This window comes from Strix aluco, chromosome 2 (assembly GCF_031877795.1).
Source record: "Strix aluco isolate bStrAlu1 chromosome 2, bStrAlu1.hap1, whole genome shotgun sequence".
Taxonomy (NCBI): domain Eukaryota; kingdom Metazoa; phylum Chordata; class Aves; order Strigiformes; family Strigidae; genus Strix; species Strix aluco.
This window is the reverse complement of record NC_133932.1, coordinates 123,497,191-123,511,721: the sequence shown is the minus strand read 5'-3', so window position 1 is coordinate 123,511,721 and position 14,531 is coordinate 123,497,191. Positions and strand designations below refer to the sequence as shown.

At 36.2% G+C, this 14,531-nt stretch overlaps 1 protein-coding gene across 1 annotated transcript in view; it reads left to right on the top strand.

The window, feature by feature from the left end:
• Window positions 1-14,531, top strand: part of ARHGAP42 (Rho GTPase activating protein 42) — a 175,770-nt gene that overhangs the window by 29,628 nt on the left and 131,611 nt on the right. The window contains exon 2 of the mRNA XM_074816203.1: window positions 9,564-9,659. Within this exon, the coding sequence (XP_074672304.1) occupies window positions 9,564-9,659 (96 nt within the window). The remainder of the gene's footprint in view (window positions 1-9,563; window positions 9,660-14,531) is intronic.

Sequence of the window (14,531 nt, the reverse complement as noted above, 5' to 3'; positions counted from 1 at the left end):
TGTGGAAGATCATGAAAGAGCATTTAAAATCCCCAGAAGGAGCAAGAGGAAGTATGTTGAGGGTCAGTGCAAATTTACAGGGAAGAAAGTTTAGGAACCTAGGATGGCTAATGGAGTGGTAGAAAACTATGCAGAAGTTAAAGTAAAATGATATAGAAGAAGATATGAAAAACTAACCAAAAAAAAAGAAAAGTGTGTGTGTGGGGAAAAAGTTAACATTTTAGCTTTTTTCAGTTGTTTAGGATTTCTATATAATCTTACAGTAAGGCTGCTGCTTTAAGTTGTTTGTCATTCAAATGACTATTGAAACAAACCTGAAATTAATTGTATTTGAAAAAGGGAAGAAAATCAGCATGTATGCAGTGTTTGATGTTGTCCAAACAGTTCCAGTGGCTGTGTCCTTGAACTGGATACCTTGGTGTGCTATCTACATTAGTACTACAGACATCTGAAAGAGGTTGTACACTTACATCTGAGATCTCAGAGCAGCCTTGAGTTACACAAATTTGAGGTGTTGCACAAGGCTCTCACCAGTATTAATGTTGATATCCTTTTGTAGTGTGAGAATTAGTGTATGACAAAGACTCTGTGAACAAAAGATTCATCATTTGGCTCAGCTGCCACATCTTGTGTGCCACCATGACCCGGACTTTTTTGGTATACATAGTAAGTTGGAGACCAGCAAACTGCATCTCTCTGGAAAGTGTAGCAAAATGTAGAGAAAGGCAGTAGGCTTAGGAGAAGAATGGTATACAGCATTCAACTGAAGTAAGCAACTTGAATGTCAGATAAATCTTTAAACAAGGAGGAGGGTAAGGAGTGTTTATTTACTGCATGTTATATCAGATGTAATCTCATCTTCTTCTCGGGTATGTTTCACATGCTTTACTGAGTGGTTAAAAAGTTAGGCTAAAGAGTTGAGAGCTTCCTGATACAGAACTATGGATTAGTTTTATCTACGGACACAGGGAAAATAGAAGAGTGTGGGTGAAAGAGTACTGATTTTCAATTATTTGAGAATGGAAAAAAGCAGGGAAATATGCTTGTATTCTCTAGCAGAGAAGTAGTGTTGGAATATTCCAGTATTGAAAATATTGGAATCCTTACTGTGGATCTTGGCCAAAAAGCTTACTGAATGAAAATAAGCTTATCTGCAAAACTGGCATTGTATAGAAATGTTTTTGTTGAGTGCAATTTAGAAATATATAGTAATATGCTAGAAGTAGTACTGAGTTATACCCTACAGCCAGTCTTTATCATTTCAAAAGTAAAATGAAACCAAATGCTTTTGAAACTTTTAACCATATTTGTGGAAAATATTCAAAAAATTGCAATTGGTAGCAAAGAAAAATTTTCTGTTCTGCTTTTAACCATGTGATTAGTCACTTGTAAAGGTTTTATTGTTGCATTAATACTGTGAGTATGGTTTGATGATTGGAAGGGTTAGACCCTAGTAATTCCCTACATAGTTTGTTTTCTAATCAAATGCAGCAGTATGGTTGAACAGTCTTATAAACTAAAATATTGAGAAAGAGAGGGTTTTGTAGCAATGAGGTAATGAGAAATAAAATGCAAGAATGTGGCAGTATCAAAACAAAATAAAATGACACCACTTAATATGGTAAAGAGCTATGAAGTTATACATATGAAGTTATACATGTGCCTTAACTTCAGAGAAGCAGATGTGTAGTACGTACTGTGTGGTGTCCTTCACATTGATGGTTATAGGACATACATTTTTAGTGGCATTTTCATTCTTTCATGTATTTATAACTATGCAAAGTCAAAATGAGTTAGTCATTGTATAGACTTTACCACTTTTGCATGCTAAACTAAAATTCACTTCTTTCTGTTCTTCTAATTATCTGAATAAGGTTAGGTTTCCACACCTACAGATGAAATGAATTGGGGTAAGGAGAGGAATAGTGAAAAGAGGGATGGAATATTACCAACACTGTCTTTTAACTGTATAACATTATTTGATTCAGCAGTTGTTTCTGGGAAGTTTTACTATGATTTTATCAAGTAAGCATGCAAATGTGGCCTAAGAAAAGCTCCCTCTCATTAAACATCAATGCTCTATTCTTGGGGTGTCTTCTTCAAGAATGTGTTGGATTTAGTGCTTAACTATAAAGAAATACTAAGAATATTGAAAGTACTGCAAAAGTTTCTAACGTAAGGAAATTGACACTTAAAAACATTGGTATAAATAGCTATGAAGTTTGTAGAAGATACAGACTTTTCAATAGATCTTGCATCATAGTGTTAAGAAAGTGGGGATTTTGTTGCGGATTTTATTGCATCTGATCAAGGGGATTTCTCAGTGCTTACTAGAATGAGAAAGTAAATTGTGCACTTTTCTCATGGAAATATTCATGAGTAAGAAAACGACACTGAAAAATGTCAAACTGCTATAGTGCCTTGTTTAACCGCAGAGGAATGCAGCAATGCATGGGCTACATGTTGACATATTCTGCTTGATGGCCTTTCCCTGGAGAGTATGAGAAAGAAATTAGCTTCCCTGAAATTAAGAGCAAAACATCGAGCCTAAGGTGGAAAAGTAATTTGGGATTGTTGGGGTAGGGGGTTGTTTATTTTAGTTGCTTATTATTGCTCCATGAATAGCAAGTTGGCAAAGAATATACACCAATGAAGCTAGCAAATAAAGGGGATAAAGAGTTCATTGATAGCAACAATAAATGACTGTGTCAATACAGAGCAATGGCCCTTGTGCTGCAAAATCTTTGGCACTTGGCACTGGATTCTGTATTCCCTTGTGGCTTCTTTTCTTGTGGCTTCTTTAGAAGGCGTTATGGCAAGTGGCCAGCATTAGCTCCATCTGCCCCTGCAGATAGCCTCTCCTCTGTGCCAGCTTGCCCTGTGTTTTGCCAAATCAAATTCTTCTGCAGAAATTTGGAAAAAATGTGATCACTCGTAAGAGGAGAGTTGGGGTTTTTTGGTTTTTTTTTTCCCCTATGACTACCAAAAAAGTTAATTTGATTCACAAATTAATTCAGCTCAGAAATTAAGAATAACAAGTGTGTGTGTGTATGTAAATAATTTCATCCAATAGACTTCTAAAAATAGACGTGCCATGGACAATATTCCATGCAGTGGTATGGGCTGTGAACCATGTGTGGTAGGAAAGACTCTAGAAGCCACTTGAAGTCGAAGATGGCAGAAGAAGCTGTGTCAACTGACTACACAGATTTTTGTGTGTATTTAAAAGGCATGTCAACATGCATTGTAAATTGCTTTCTAACCATAGGTGATATGGGCATGTGTTACGGTGGTGGTGTTTTATTAAGCTGGGGTTACCTGTTCTGGCAGCAAAACACAGAATTCTTTTCATGTACAGTTGAGGGGATTAATTGCAGTACTGAGATATGTGCCAACATCCCCATGCTCTGCATTGCTTCTTTGGGCTAATTTGTGAGTCCTTTATAGGTCCCCTTGTTTGTGCTGACCTGCTGTCATATACATTATGAAATTGGAAGATTTTCTGTATGTGACAGTTAACTACAGCCATTGATTTTTGATTTATTTTCCATTTTAAAGCAGTAGTCAGTGATGAAGAGTAGAACAAGGTGAAAATTGTGAACAAAATGCATTTTGGGGCTGTTTTCTGAATTAAGACCAACAACTGTGAAGCTAGGATTTTTAATGAGAAAGCCCATAAGGCAGGAATAAATTTCAAATATAGTAGTGATATACGCAATCTTGTATGATCACTGCTTTTAACTGCTTAATCATTCATACTGCCTAAATATAATTGTAATGCCAGCTGCTGTGTTTACAGTCTATGATGTGGAAAAAGATGTCCCACTGTGACATGTTCTAGTTACAATCAAATTGACTGTAGCAAACACAGAAGCTGTTGAAGTTCAGTGCTTCTCAGTGGGGTGTTCTTGTTCTTCCAGCTTATTTCTGCCTTGATAGAGCCCGCCTCTGTGAAGCTCATTCTTACATAAAACAACAAAACCAAGGCAGTTCCTGGTTCGTCTTTACAGTAAAGAACTGTGTCATGAAGTATTTAAGGACACATGTATCTCACAAGCATTTTTCTGAATAAGTAGTGTTTTACAGATTTATATTTGTAATACTGAATGCCCTTTTTTCACATGTATGAATTTTTAAATGTTTCCTTGCTTGTGTCATTTGGTGCAGTAAGAATGCTGCAAATCATGCTCATAGCTGCTGTTTCACAATAATAATGTCTCTGTTATCTAACCACTTGAAAAAGTAGATTTATAACTTAGCTGGAAAAATAGTTTATAGGATGAGTTGCTTATTAAATAAATCAATAAAATAAATTTACTTGTAAAACAATTTAAAAAACCCAACACACAACAGTGACTCATTTTCAGGTACTGAGGAGTAAGTCAGTGAACTAGATAAGAGGTTCTCTTCATTTTAGAGTGCCATTTTATCAAGTACTCTGTCAATATTTTTCAGTTTCTGCTGTGTTTTATTCACATATTCACTCCTTAATGGTCGGTTTTGTTGAGTAGCTTGGGTTTTAATAAACCTGTATGTCAGTGCATGATCAAATGAGATAGCTCATCAAGCAGGGCACCACAATGCATCTAGTCGTATCTGGTGGTGGAATCAAACTGCCGAAGGTTTGAAACACTGAAGATGACTGTATGTGGTCTCCTTTCCAGTTTTCAACTGTCCTGAAATGCAGCTGACTGAAGGATTGCCTCTAATATCCTGCCAGCTCAGCCATCGCCCCTTTGCTTCTGCTGTCTTTGAAGCCATACGGTAATAACTAGCTTTGTGTCAGATCACCAGATATGTTGCTGTTACTATGTTAGCCAGAGCGTCTGTTGTTTGAAGTCCCATTTACTGCATTCCAGCTGGCGCTCAGAAGTTCATTTAGGCATGTTTAATCTCCTCACTGGGTTTCAGCTGCTGTTCTTCTTTATTAACCCGGTGAATGATACCAAGCTTTTCCAGGATGATTGACATCAGTCAGGAAGAGTGTTGGTTATTGGAACTCCATTTGCTAATGAAGTCATCTTTGTAAGTAAACAAGCAGAAAGACTTTGGCTTTGATGTATTTGCTGAGAACCGTTTCTTGCAGGCTGTTACTGCGGTAGTGATATGAGTCCTTTGCAAGTGCATAAAGTTTCTGCTTTTGGAGCTTGTTTGACACCTGTCAAAAGCTTGGGCTTTCTTCTGTTTTTCCAGCCATCAGACTGGCAAAAAAAACCAACCTTCTCACCCAAAACAAAAAATTATTTGTGCTTACCAACTTACAATCTTGTCAGGTTTCCTCATCTGTAGAACTTGATCCTTGTTGTGAAGGGCTGTGCCAAAACAAATATATTTGTTCTTTCGTCCTTCAGGTAATAGCATCCATCGTTGCATTGCTTTGTTGCAATGTGTTGTTCTCTCCTCCTCAAGGCTCTATATAAAAATTTATTTTATGATCTTTTTTAACAGATCTAGGACAAGAAAGCTGAAAAACAATTCTAGCAATACTGCAGTTCTAGTAATGATGCAGTATGACTGCATCATAGTTTTATCATCGTATATCCAGCACGTAAGGCCCTATCTGAAGCCTAAAATAAGATAATGTATTACAGTTCAAATGAAATCCTCCTTTTTGGCAATTTGAAACAAAGTGAATCTTAAATAAACCTGACTTCTAGGATAATGCAGAGTTTTCTTCCATGTTTTTGTTGGGTAAACGTATTAAGCAGATTGATCAAAAACATAAAACTTCAGCAAGAAGTACAATAGAATAACGTGTTTCCTGATTCCCCTGTGACTTTCCTGAATGGATGATGACTTTTATTATTCTTTCATTAGCATGATGATACTGGTGGTTGTTACTATATGTGTCCATATTTAATACTGGTGTTATATTACTTCCATGTGATCAAGTTGCAATTATCCTTTTATTGTTTCCGGTCACATTGTAGTGTGCTTCTTTTAGTACTTCCTCTGTCAGAGCTCCATTAAAAAAAATCTTGCTGGCCAGTTGACTTGCTTCAACCCTTACTAAAACAGGCAACTCTGTCTCAGTTATCTCCTTCCACTGACTCTAAGTAGTGTGTAGATTGACTCTTGACTGTATGCTTTATTGCAAAACTGAACTGAATTCTCCTTTGGAATCACGAAAAACAGGGAACAAAACGTGCAGCTGAGTACTGTCAGAAACAGAATTGCCAGTTAGAAATTCACACCTCTTGTGACTGAGGGATAACAGGGTACATTTTCCCTCTTTCGCTGCCACCCAAAGAGATTACTCTATTGGAGTGCTTGCAGAAGAGCAGGGGCAGCAACATTTATGGTATCGAGACTTCTGAGCAGCCGTCCTTTCCTGGATGATAGACTTGTACTGTCAGTCAATAAAGCTGATAAGGTTTTTATAGTAACTTAGAAGATCAGTTGTCTCTGCTCAAAAGAGATTTCTGTCCTGGGCTAAGGGAAATACCTTAGTTCATGTGGACTCCATGTAAAGAGGGACATGGCTATCAAGATGTGCATGTTAGAAGCTGAGTAAGAGTAACTCCTGTAATACCACATATCTTGCAGATGTTACAAAGGTGATTTGTTTGGTGTGGTGATTCACCTTCCTACATCTGGAAGGAGCAGGATGTATTGAAGGCTCTCAGTGACCTTAAGACTTTGGGATATACAGTAATAAATGACATCTTGTAAAGCTGGACAAGGTCTCTGCTTCATCTCTCTGCTCTTTTCATTTTTTGTCCAGACAAGATAAGATGGTAGTGATATCATTTGCCTCTTGACCGAAGAGGCAGTTGCTCTTCTGATTTAATTCAGTTTTGAATCTTTGTATCTCTTAAAGGAGGCCTGCTTATTGCACGACTGGTCCTTTCTGTGACTAGGTGAATTTTGTAATCAAGTAAAGTGATGGTGCTCCTAAGAAAGAAATCGATAAATATAACTAATTGCACTGCATAATTAATGTCACAGGAAACATCTGACCTTGGAAATTCATTTTAATTGTTGCTACACTAAACAGCTTTAACCTTAATATGTTATGTTCTAATATTTTCAAGCTATTAGAATGGGTCTCGTATAGAGGCAGAAATCTCCAAATGGTATAATTCTGGATGATTTTATAAAGTTATCTAATGAGCTCGGCAATTCTTACTACATTCTTCATGCCCACTATTTCCGAGTTAGGTTAAACATGCCTCCTTCAGGTTCAAAATGCATAAGCATTAACACTGATTTGCTGACACAGTGAGAGAGAGATTGGAATCTATGTATGACTAATCCAGGGTATAAAATGGAGACTCCACCTTGGATATTTTTATCATTTGTTTTCCTTTCCCTTGACATTTGTTTCACTAAGCCCTGCATGTGTGGAAGAGTGACAGCCATGCTCCCTCATTTCCTTTCATGTTCATAGAGATGCTGGGCATCGTGGGCAGCCATTGGATTGTCTAGAGGAAATAAATCTGCATTCCTATTAGTGCTGGTTAATTTTTACATTTTGGTGTACTTATGATATAGAATCTTCTTCATTCAGTCATCTTAAGACCATATTATTTCATTTGACATCAGCTGGTATGAAGCAATTTTATAGAAGGGCTTAGGACTAACTGTGGAAGACCCAACAATAAAACTGTGTTTCTTCCCTTTTAAACTCAAAGCATCCTGCTGTAAACAAATTCAGGTTTAGGTCTCTGTAACAGCTGTTGAACAATCAGTTACTTAGATATCAAAATGCTGTATTTGCATAAAATGGAGTGTTTTGGCTTATAAAAATCTATTTTGTTTCATCTATGCAAACAGTGGGAAACACTTTGTGTTTAGCATCCAATTTGTTAATACATTCAATAATATAATCTCCCTGTACAGCACAGTAGGAAATGTTCAGTAAGGATGTGGTAATTCTGGGGAGCATTCTTTCCTGTTTTCCATGCTTTTTATCAAAATGATACAGAATTTGCTTACCCAGTTCTTTACACCCTTGTTATTTATCAGATAAACATATGGAATTCCTTACTAATACAAGAAAAAAAATCTGTTCATGTCTATATTGTCTAAAGACTGCTTGTTCTTTTGTTGGACTGATACACTATATAGCTGCATGTAAAAATATAAAAGCAGCAGGCACTGAGTAAATACAGGGGTAGGGCAAAATCCTGGTAGGGATTCTGCCACTTGATAGTGGTTGCCTTTAATTAAAAAGCAAATATTTCAGTCATCTTACTGTGTGGATTCGTATTTGGAGGTGTTTGAAAGATTTTCAACCCTTGTTTCATTTAGGATAGTGGAATGGTTCTTACTGTTGGAGATTGTTCAGATTTAAATGACACTCTTTGTATTTTTGTGTGTGTGTGTCTTGATTTAGGACATTAGGCCCATTTGTGTATTTATATGCTAGGTTTTATTCCTGCCAAGAAAAAAAATAGCCTTCTAATTTTGTGTCCAGCATTGAGTAGATGAGTATTTATGGCTTTATGATAACAGAGGATTAAAGAAATCGCAGAATCACAAAATGGCTGAGGTTGGAAGGGACCTCTGGAGGTCATCTGGTCCAACCCTCCTGCTCGGGCAGGGCCACCTAAAGCCAGTTACCCAGGACCATGTCCAGACGGCTTTTAAACATCTTCAAAGATGGAGACAGATACATGATGCTTTGGAAACAGAATTTATGACTTGGCTTTCGTTCATAATCTATCCTTACCATGACATATGATTAGATTTAGCAGATAGGAGAATCTTAATTGCCAATTATCCTAACTTCAAAATAGATGCCATAGTTATGTTCTGTAGGACATAAAGAATTGTTCCTGGTTTTCTGGGCTCATCTGGACTGGTAGTGTTTTCGAATTTTGACCTAGTTCATTCGTTACTACATTCATCTCTGCATTTGCCATTAATATACCTAAAAAAGAAAACAGATTTATGTGGTTACATTGATATTCTGTATTTTTGATTTTTTTTTAAATTTTTTTTCTGTTGGAGTGTGTACAATTCTAATGAAATTTTATGGTATGAAGTTTGGATTGCTTTGACATTTCTTCCAAAGGTCCACTCTGTAATTCTGTGAAAATAGTGCTCATAATCGGTGGACAACCTAGCTGATTGGAAAGCACTTGTTTCTTTTTTTCCCTTCAGTTTCTTTTTACAAAGCTTTTACATAACACTGTATAATGTTTTAGTGTATAAGAATAGTTAGAATTTAATTCTTCTGATAATGTTTATGAAAGAAACTGTTTCTAAATGAGTTTTATTTTAATCTGAAACTAATTTGCAGTATTTTAAACACTGGTCTACTTACATATACAATTTACCACTAAACATTCCTTTCTTACAGTAATTTCTTATTTTTCAAGAATTGTAACAGTTCTTTAGTTGTCAACATAATACCTGTATTAAAGTTTGAAATCTGGCATCAGCATGTTTCGTAGGTTTCTGCGATATCTCAGGTACTTTGATTTTGAAATGGTGACTGGGATTTTTGAATGAAGTTACTGTCCAGAAAAGATACTAGAAAGGAAACTTTGTAAAGTTCAGTGAAGTTGTAGTGGAGTAATTCTGATTTTTCTTGTTCTTTTTTTCTTGAATTTTAGATTTATCCATGGCAGTGCAAAAATTTTCACAGTCTTTACAAGATTTCCAGTTTGAGTGTATTGGAGATGCTGAAACTGATGATGAAATTAATATTGGTAAGTATGTTCTCTGCTGTGGTTGCAGTAACTTTTATGTTGTTTCTTATATATTTAATATATCACAAATATAGTGGGGCAGTTCACAGTTTGTTTTTTTTTCATGGAGCATGTAAGAAAAATAAAAAAATTTCAGTAAGTAAAAATCACGCAAGACTTTAAAAATACCTGTCAAAAAATGATGTCTTCATGACATAGCTTGGCTCATAGTAGAGGAAAGTATTCAGCAGTATTTTTGTCAACTGAGTCAATTGTGGATCTTCTAAATTCTGCTGCTATTTTTAATTTGCAGCCAGTTTTTGCAAGTACACGAGTTTCCTATGAAATAACATAGGTCTGCAAAAAACACTTAAGTGCCTAGCAAGACATAGGAAGTATTTAAGGGTCTAAACCAGGAATATGTTCTTTACAATTTGTGCATTCCTAAGTATATAGATGTCTGAACTTCTGCCAGTAAAATTTACTAGGTGCTTAATGTTCTAACTCTGCGCACACCCAGAACTTCTGCGTTTGCAGAACTGAACAGCGCAGATTGTATTGAACGTAAACCTCTTTAATATCATCAAAATATTCTTCCCTCAGCAGACTAATCCTGGAAACATTTCCAGGATTCAGAAACTCAGCCACTCTTTACTGCAAGGCCTTGCTGTGGTTGCAGTGATGCTTTTGGGCAGTAGCGTAGCAGCTGGAGTGCCCTAGCTCCCGTTGGTGAGAGAGCTTTAGATTATAATCCGTGTTTGGAATGGCTACATTCAGTGTCATGAGTCTTACATACCACATGGCCCCCATGTCTCTCCCAAAACATCTGAGAGGAAGGAAGATGGTTGTTAAAGAGTAGTTGCTTCTAAAAATAAATGATTTGGCAGTACAAGAGGGAACATAGGACTTATTAGTATTTTTTTAAAAGGATCTATGTAATGCAGAGAGGAAGCTCAGATTTAGGCTTTTCCAAGCATATCTCATGCTATAACCTGTTTGCAGGTCTCCTCTCTCTTCAATATTTCTCTTCTACGGACTGAGTTACTAGTCATTGGATAAAAGGTCTGAGCCGCTTGCTTTCACTGGCAAGATTTGCCTCATCCTCACCCTACAACACTGTGATAGTTAGGAGACTGTCATCAAATACGGCTGGTATTTGGTCACTGTCTTCCACTAACCTTTGGCAGGGGGGTGGGAGGGGAGGTTTAATTTTACTGGCATATAAAAGTAAGGGAGTGAAACCACTGAGCTACTTATAAAACTGCATGCATTCTTCAGATATATCAAGCTTGGAAAGAGACAAAAAATGAATGGTGTGTATGTGCTCTTTGGCATTCTGCATATTCTTTCTTGACTGTTAATGGTAATTGGTACATATTTTATGCATTAAACTGAATCTACAGTATCTCAGTTGTATGTCTTAGATTTGGTCGATAACTTTTTTAAAGACAAGGTTTTGCGTTTAAAATGAGGTCACTGAAGACAAAGACAACTTTAATTTTGCTTGTAACCTAAACGTAGCAAAGAAAAGACATTGTTTGGACATTAAACAGGCATTTAAAACTATTTAGGAAAAAAACAGAGTTCATGAAGCTTGACAGCTGATTTATTTCACTTGGAGCTTCAAAGAAGGGATTTCTAGCTTCTAAAGCACCCATTGCCTGATGGATTGTCATGTACATCAAAGAAGCTTATAAGAGTAAAAGGTAAACTGACAGGAATCAAATTCAAGTCTAAGAGCCTGAATGATACTGTGTGCTTTTATAGAGTAAGGCTCAATTTTTGATCTCCCTAGAGCAGTGACCTAGAATTTATCCATATCTTCAACATGCCCCAACAAGCTAGATGTTTGCTTATCATCAAAGACAGCTTTGTATAGATGAATCCTGCTCTCTGTGCCTCCTTCTGCCTTCACCTCCTTTTTTTAAGAATATCTACAACTGTGCAGGCCACTGGGAAGTTTTATTTCAGTCTGCAGTGATACTCTGACTTGATAAATTTTGTACAAAACCACTGTATACTTAGGGGCTTAATACAGGGACTACATTCTGAAGATTTTAAAATACATTTCTATTTCAAGTTTAGCGTTGGAAATCCACCCTAATCCGCTTTAGCATTGGAAATTCACTCTCTGAATAAGGCTTCTTCTGTCAGGATGTGATTATTTCTGTTAAAAAAAAAGGAAGTTTCAACTTTTTTCAAAATTTAAATAGAAGTGATTTTTTTTTCTTTTTTTTTCTTAGCAGTAATAATTATTTGGAACTGAGTGGTTTTTTTGAGGCAATACTAGAATTGAAGGTCTCTGTTCAGTAACTAAGCACAACATAATTTTTTTTTCATTTTTTGCTATCTGATCTCTAATAACATCATTCAGTTTTATTTGCATTTCCTATAACCTGTGCCTTTTTAGATGCTCTCTTTAATACAATTCATCTATTCCGATAAGCCATTGCACAAAATACGTGAGTAGTTTTAGTTAAGCTCCATGACACACTCAATATAAACAGAATTATGATGGTGTTTTTCATATTTATTTTAATCCATTATTTAATCCAGTGATGTATTTGATTTTCTTGTTTTCTTTTAATTCCTATATTTGATTTTCTTGTTTTCTTTTAATTCCTATCTTTGATTTCTAATATTTATGATTTCTCCCTTTTTACTTACAAATGTTTAATTCTTCCATAAAAGTAAGTGTTCTTTGACAAAAACTCTACATGTCTTTTTGTGGCTGTATAATGCATTGTAGCTAATCTTTCCATGTTGTTGCAAGTTACCCAGATTTATCTACATAGCCACTTTCAGATATAATAGGCCCAGTTTAGAGTCAGACATTTTGTGCATGGGCTGTAAGCTATTCCCCTGAGTTTCTTGAATAAGCAGACTGGCTTGTTCCTTAAACCATCTACAACTTCATTTTTTTTAAAACTGTGAACATCAAAGGATTCATGCTATAAAAAAAGCTTTTTCAGTTTTTCAGATATTTGCCAGCAGGTTGGGTTTGGGAAACAGTGCTCCCCAGCTTTACCAGCTTTTCTTGTTAAAAAATAAACATCTAGCAACAATTACCAGTGTTGTCTCTTCCTCTGTTTTGAAATGCACGTGGCAGCATGTGATCTGCAGCATTGCAAGGGCCATAGTATTTGGTACAGCCATACTAATTGATAGTAGATCATGGATATTAGCTCCAGTTGCATGTGATTCAGCCAAGCTGTAATTTTTTTGCGCAATTAAAAAGTTATGCAGAAAGTGACATCTTTAAAGCAAAAATAAAAGAATGAATGACAGTGAATCATTAATACTAAAAAGGCATAGTAATGAAGGTTTGATGTAACTTAGCCTTACTCTAAGGAGAGGGTGTTGCTTCCCCAATCTTACTAAAAACTGTGCTTTCAACAGTGTGAAATAGCCAAGACTTGACAACTCTTTGCCATTCACTCTTTTAGACATATCACCCTGTGCAGTTACTCTCAGCCCCTTTTGCAATTAATATTTTGCACAAAGATTAAATACTTAAATTGATAGTGACTGAATGTAAAGGAGGTCAGTCATTTGTCATCCCCAGTGAGAGTTTTGTGCAAAATGGATGCATGATTTTTACATGTTTCAAACTTTATAGGTAACATGGAATGTTACACAGATGGAATAGGTGCAAAAACTATGTTTTTAATGAACAAGTGACTTTGCACAGTGTATACTGAGGAAAAGCATAAATTTTCCAAGGAGAAGGTTTGCCCGGCTCCTCCTTTCCTAGTATTATCTAGCTTATCAGCTAGATAATCACCTGATTCCTTCTCCAGGAATCTCCCTGGTTTTACCCTCTTTTCTTCTGTTTGTGTTATCTGGATTGTGGCCGATACAGATGAAAATAATAAACATTGTTATTGAACTCAATGGAATTCTGTCTTGTTTCTTTCACAAGTTCTTGTCTGGTTTGTATTATGGCTAATTATAGATCGGTGAGATTTAATATCAGCAGTGTAAGACCATGCTCTTCAGAATTAAAAGAAACCAAGACAAATAAATACATTGTGATATTCTGGCGCTTTACTTTAGTATCTGTTTTTTATTAGTGTGTGCTATTTAGGAAAAAGCACTGAAAGGCACGTGTATTTCACTCTGTCACTGCAGGTTTTGAATATTTTTTTTTTTCCCTGAAGAGAATTATATTATAACAGGTGTTTCAGGTAGCATCAGATGCTTGGTTTAGGAATGTAATAGGACTACGATGATCTATGAAATCATTATTAATTGAGCCACAAGGAATAGGTCACAAGTTCTAAAATGTGGTATCTTTCCTTGTGGGAACTGAATTCTCCTCTTGCTGCTAGCAGTTGTGGCTCATGTGATCTTTGCTGACTCACACCTTAGGTTGTTCATGGGATTTTTAAAATTGCTAACAATTAACCATCTACAGGACTGTTAACTCATACTAGGCAATTATGTCGTATACAGCAGCTAGTTTCAAGTTGAATTTTGAAAATCAACTGGGGAGAAAGAACTTAAAAAAAAACAACCTAAAAAAACCAAACAAAAAAACCCACCCTAAAACATTAATAGTTGTTTGAGTCCAATGCTGTGTTCTTAAGACTCTCTTGTTTGAGTTGAGCAGCAATGACAGAAGCTCAGTCTTCTTTGCGAGCACTGGGCATCCACATGCGCAATGCTTTTGAGTTAGCAGCTGCTCTGCCCTCTTGGAGAGCCTGTGGAGGACGAGCATCCTGCCATTCAAAACAACAAATAGATCTGTCTTGGGAAATTGTGGACAAAACTACACAAATAAGAGAAAAAATGAGAAAGTTTCCCTCCCTCCGTCTCTTATAATGATGTAAAAGTTTAATTGGCATTAAGAGGTGCCAAATTCCATTTTTTAATGGTATAAACTGCTCATGC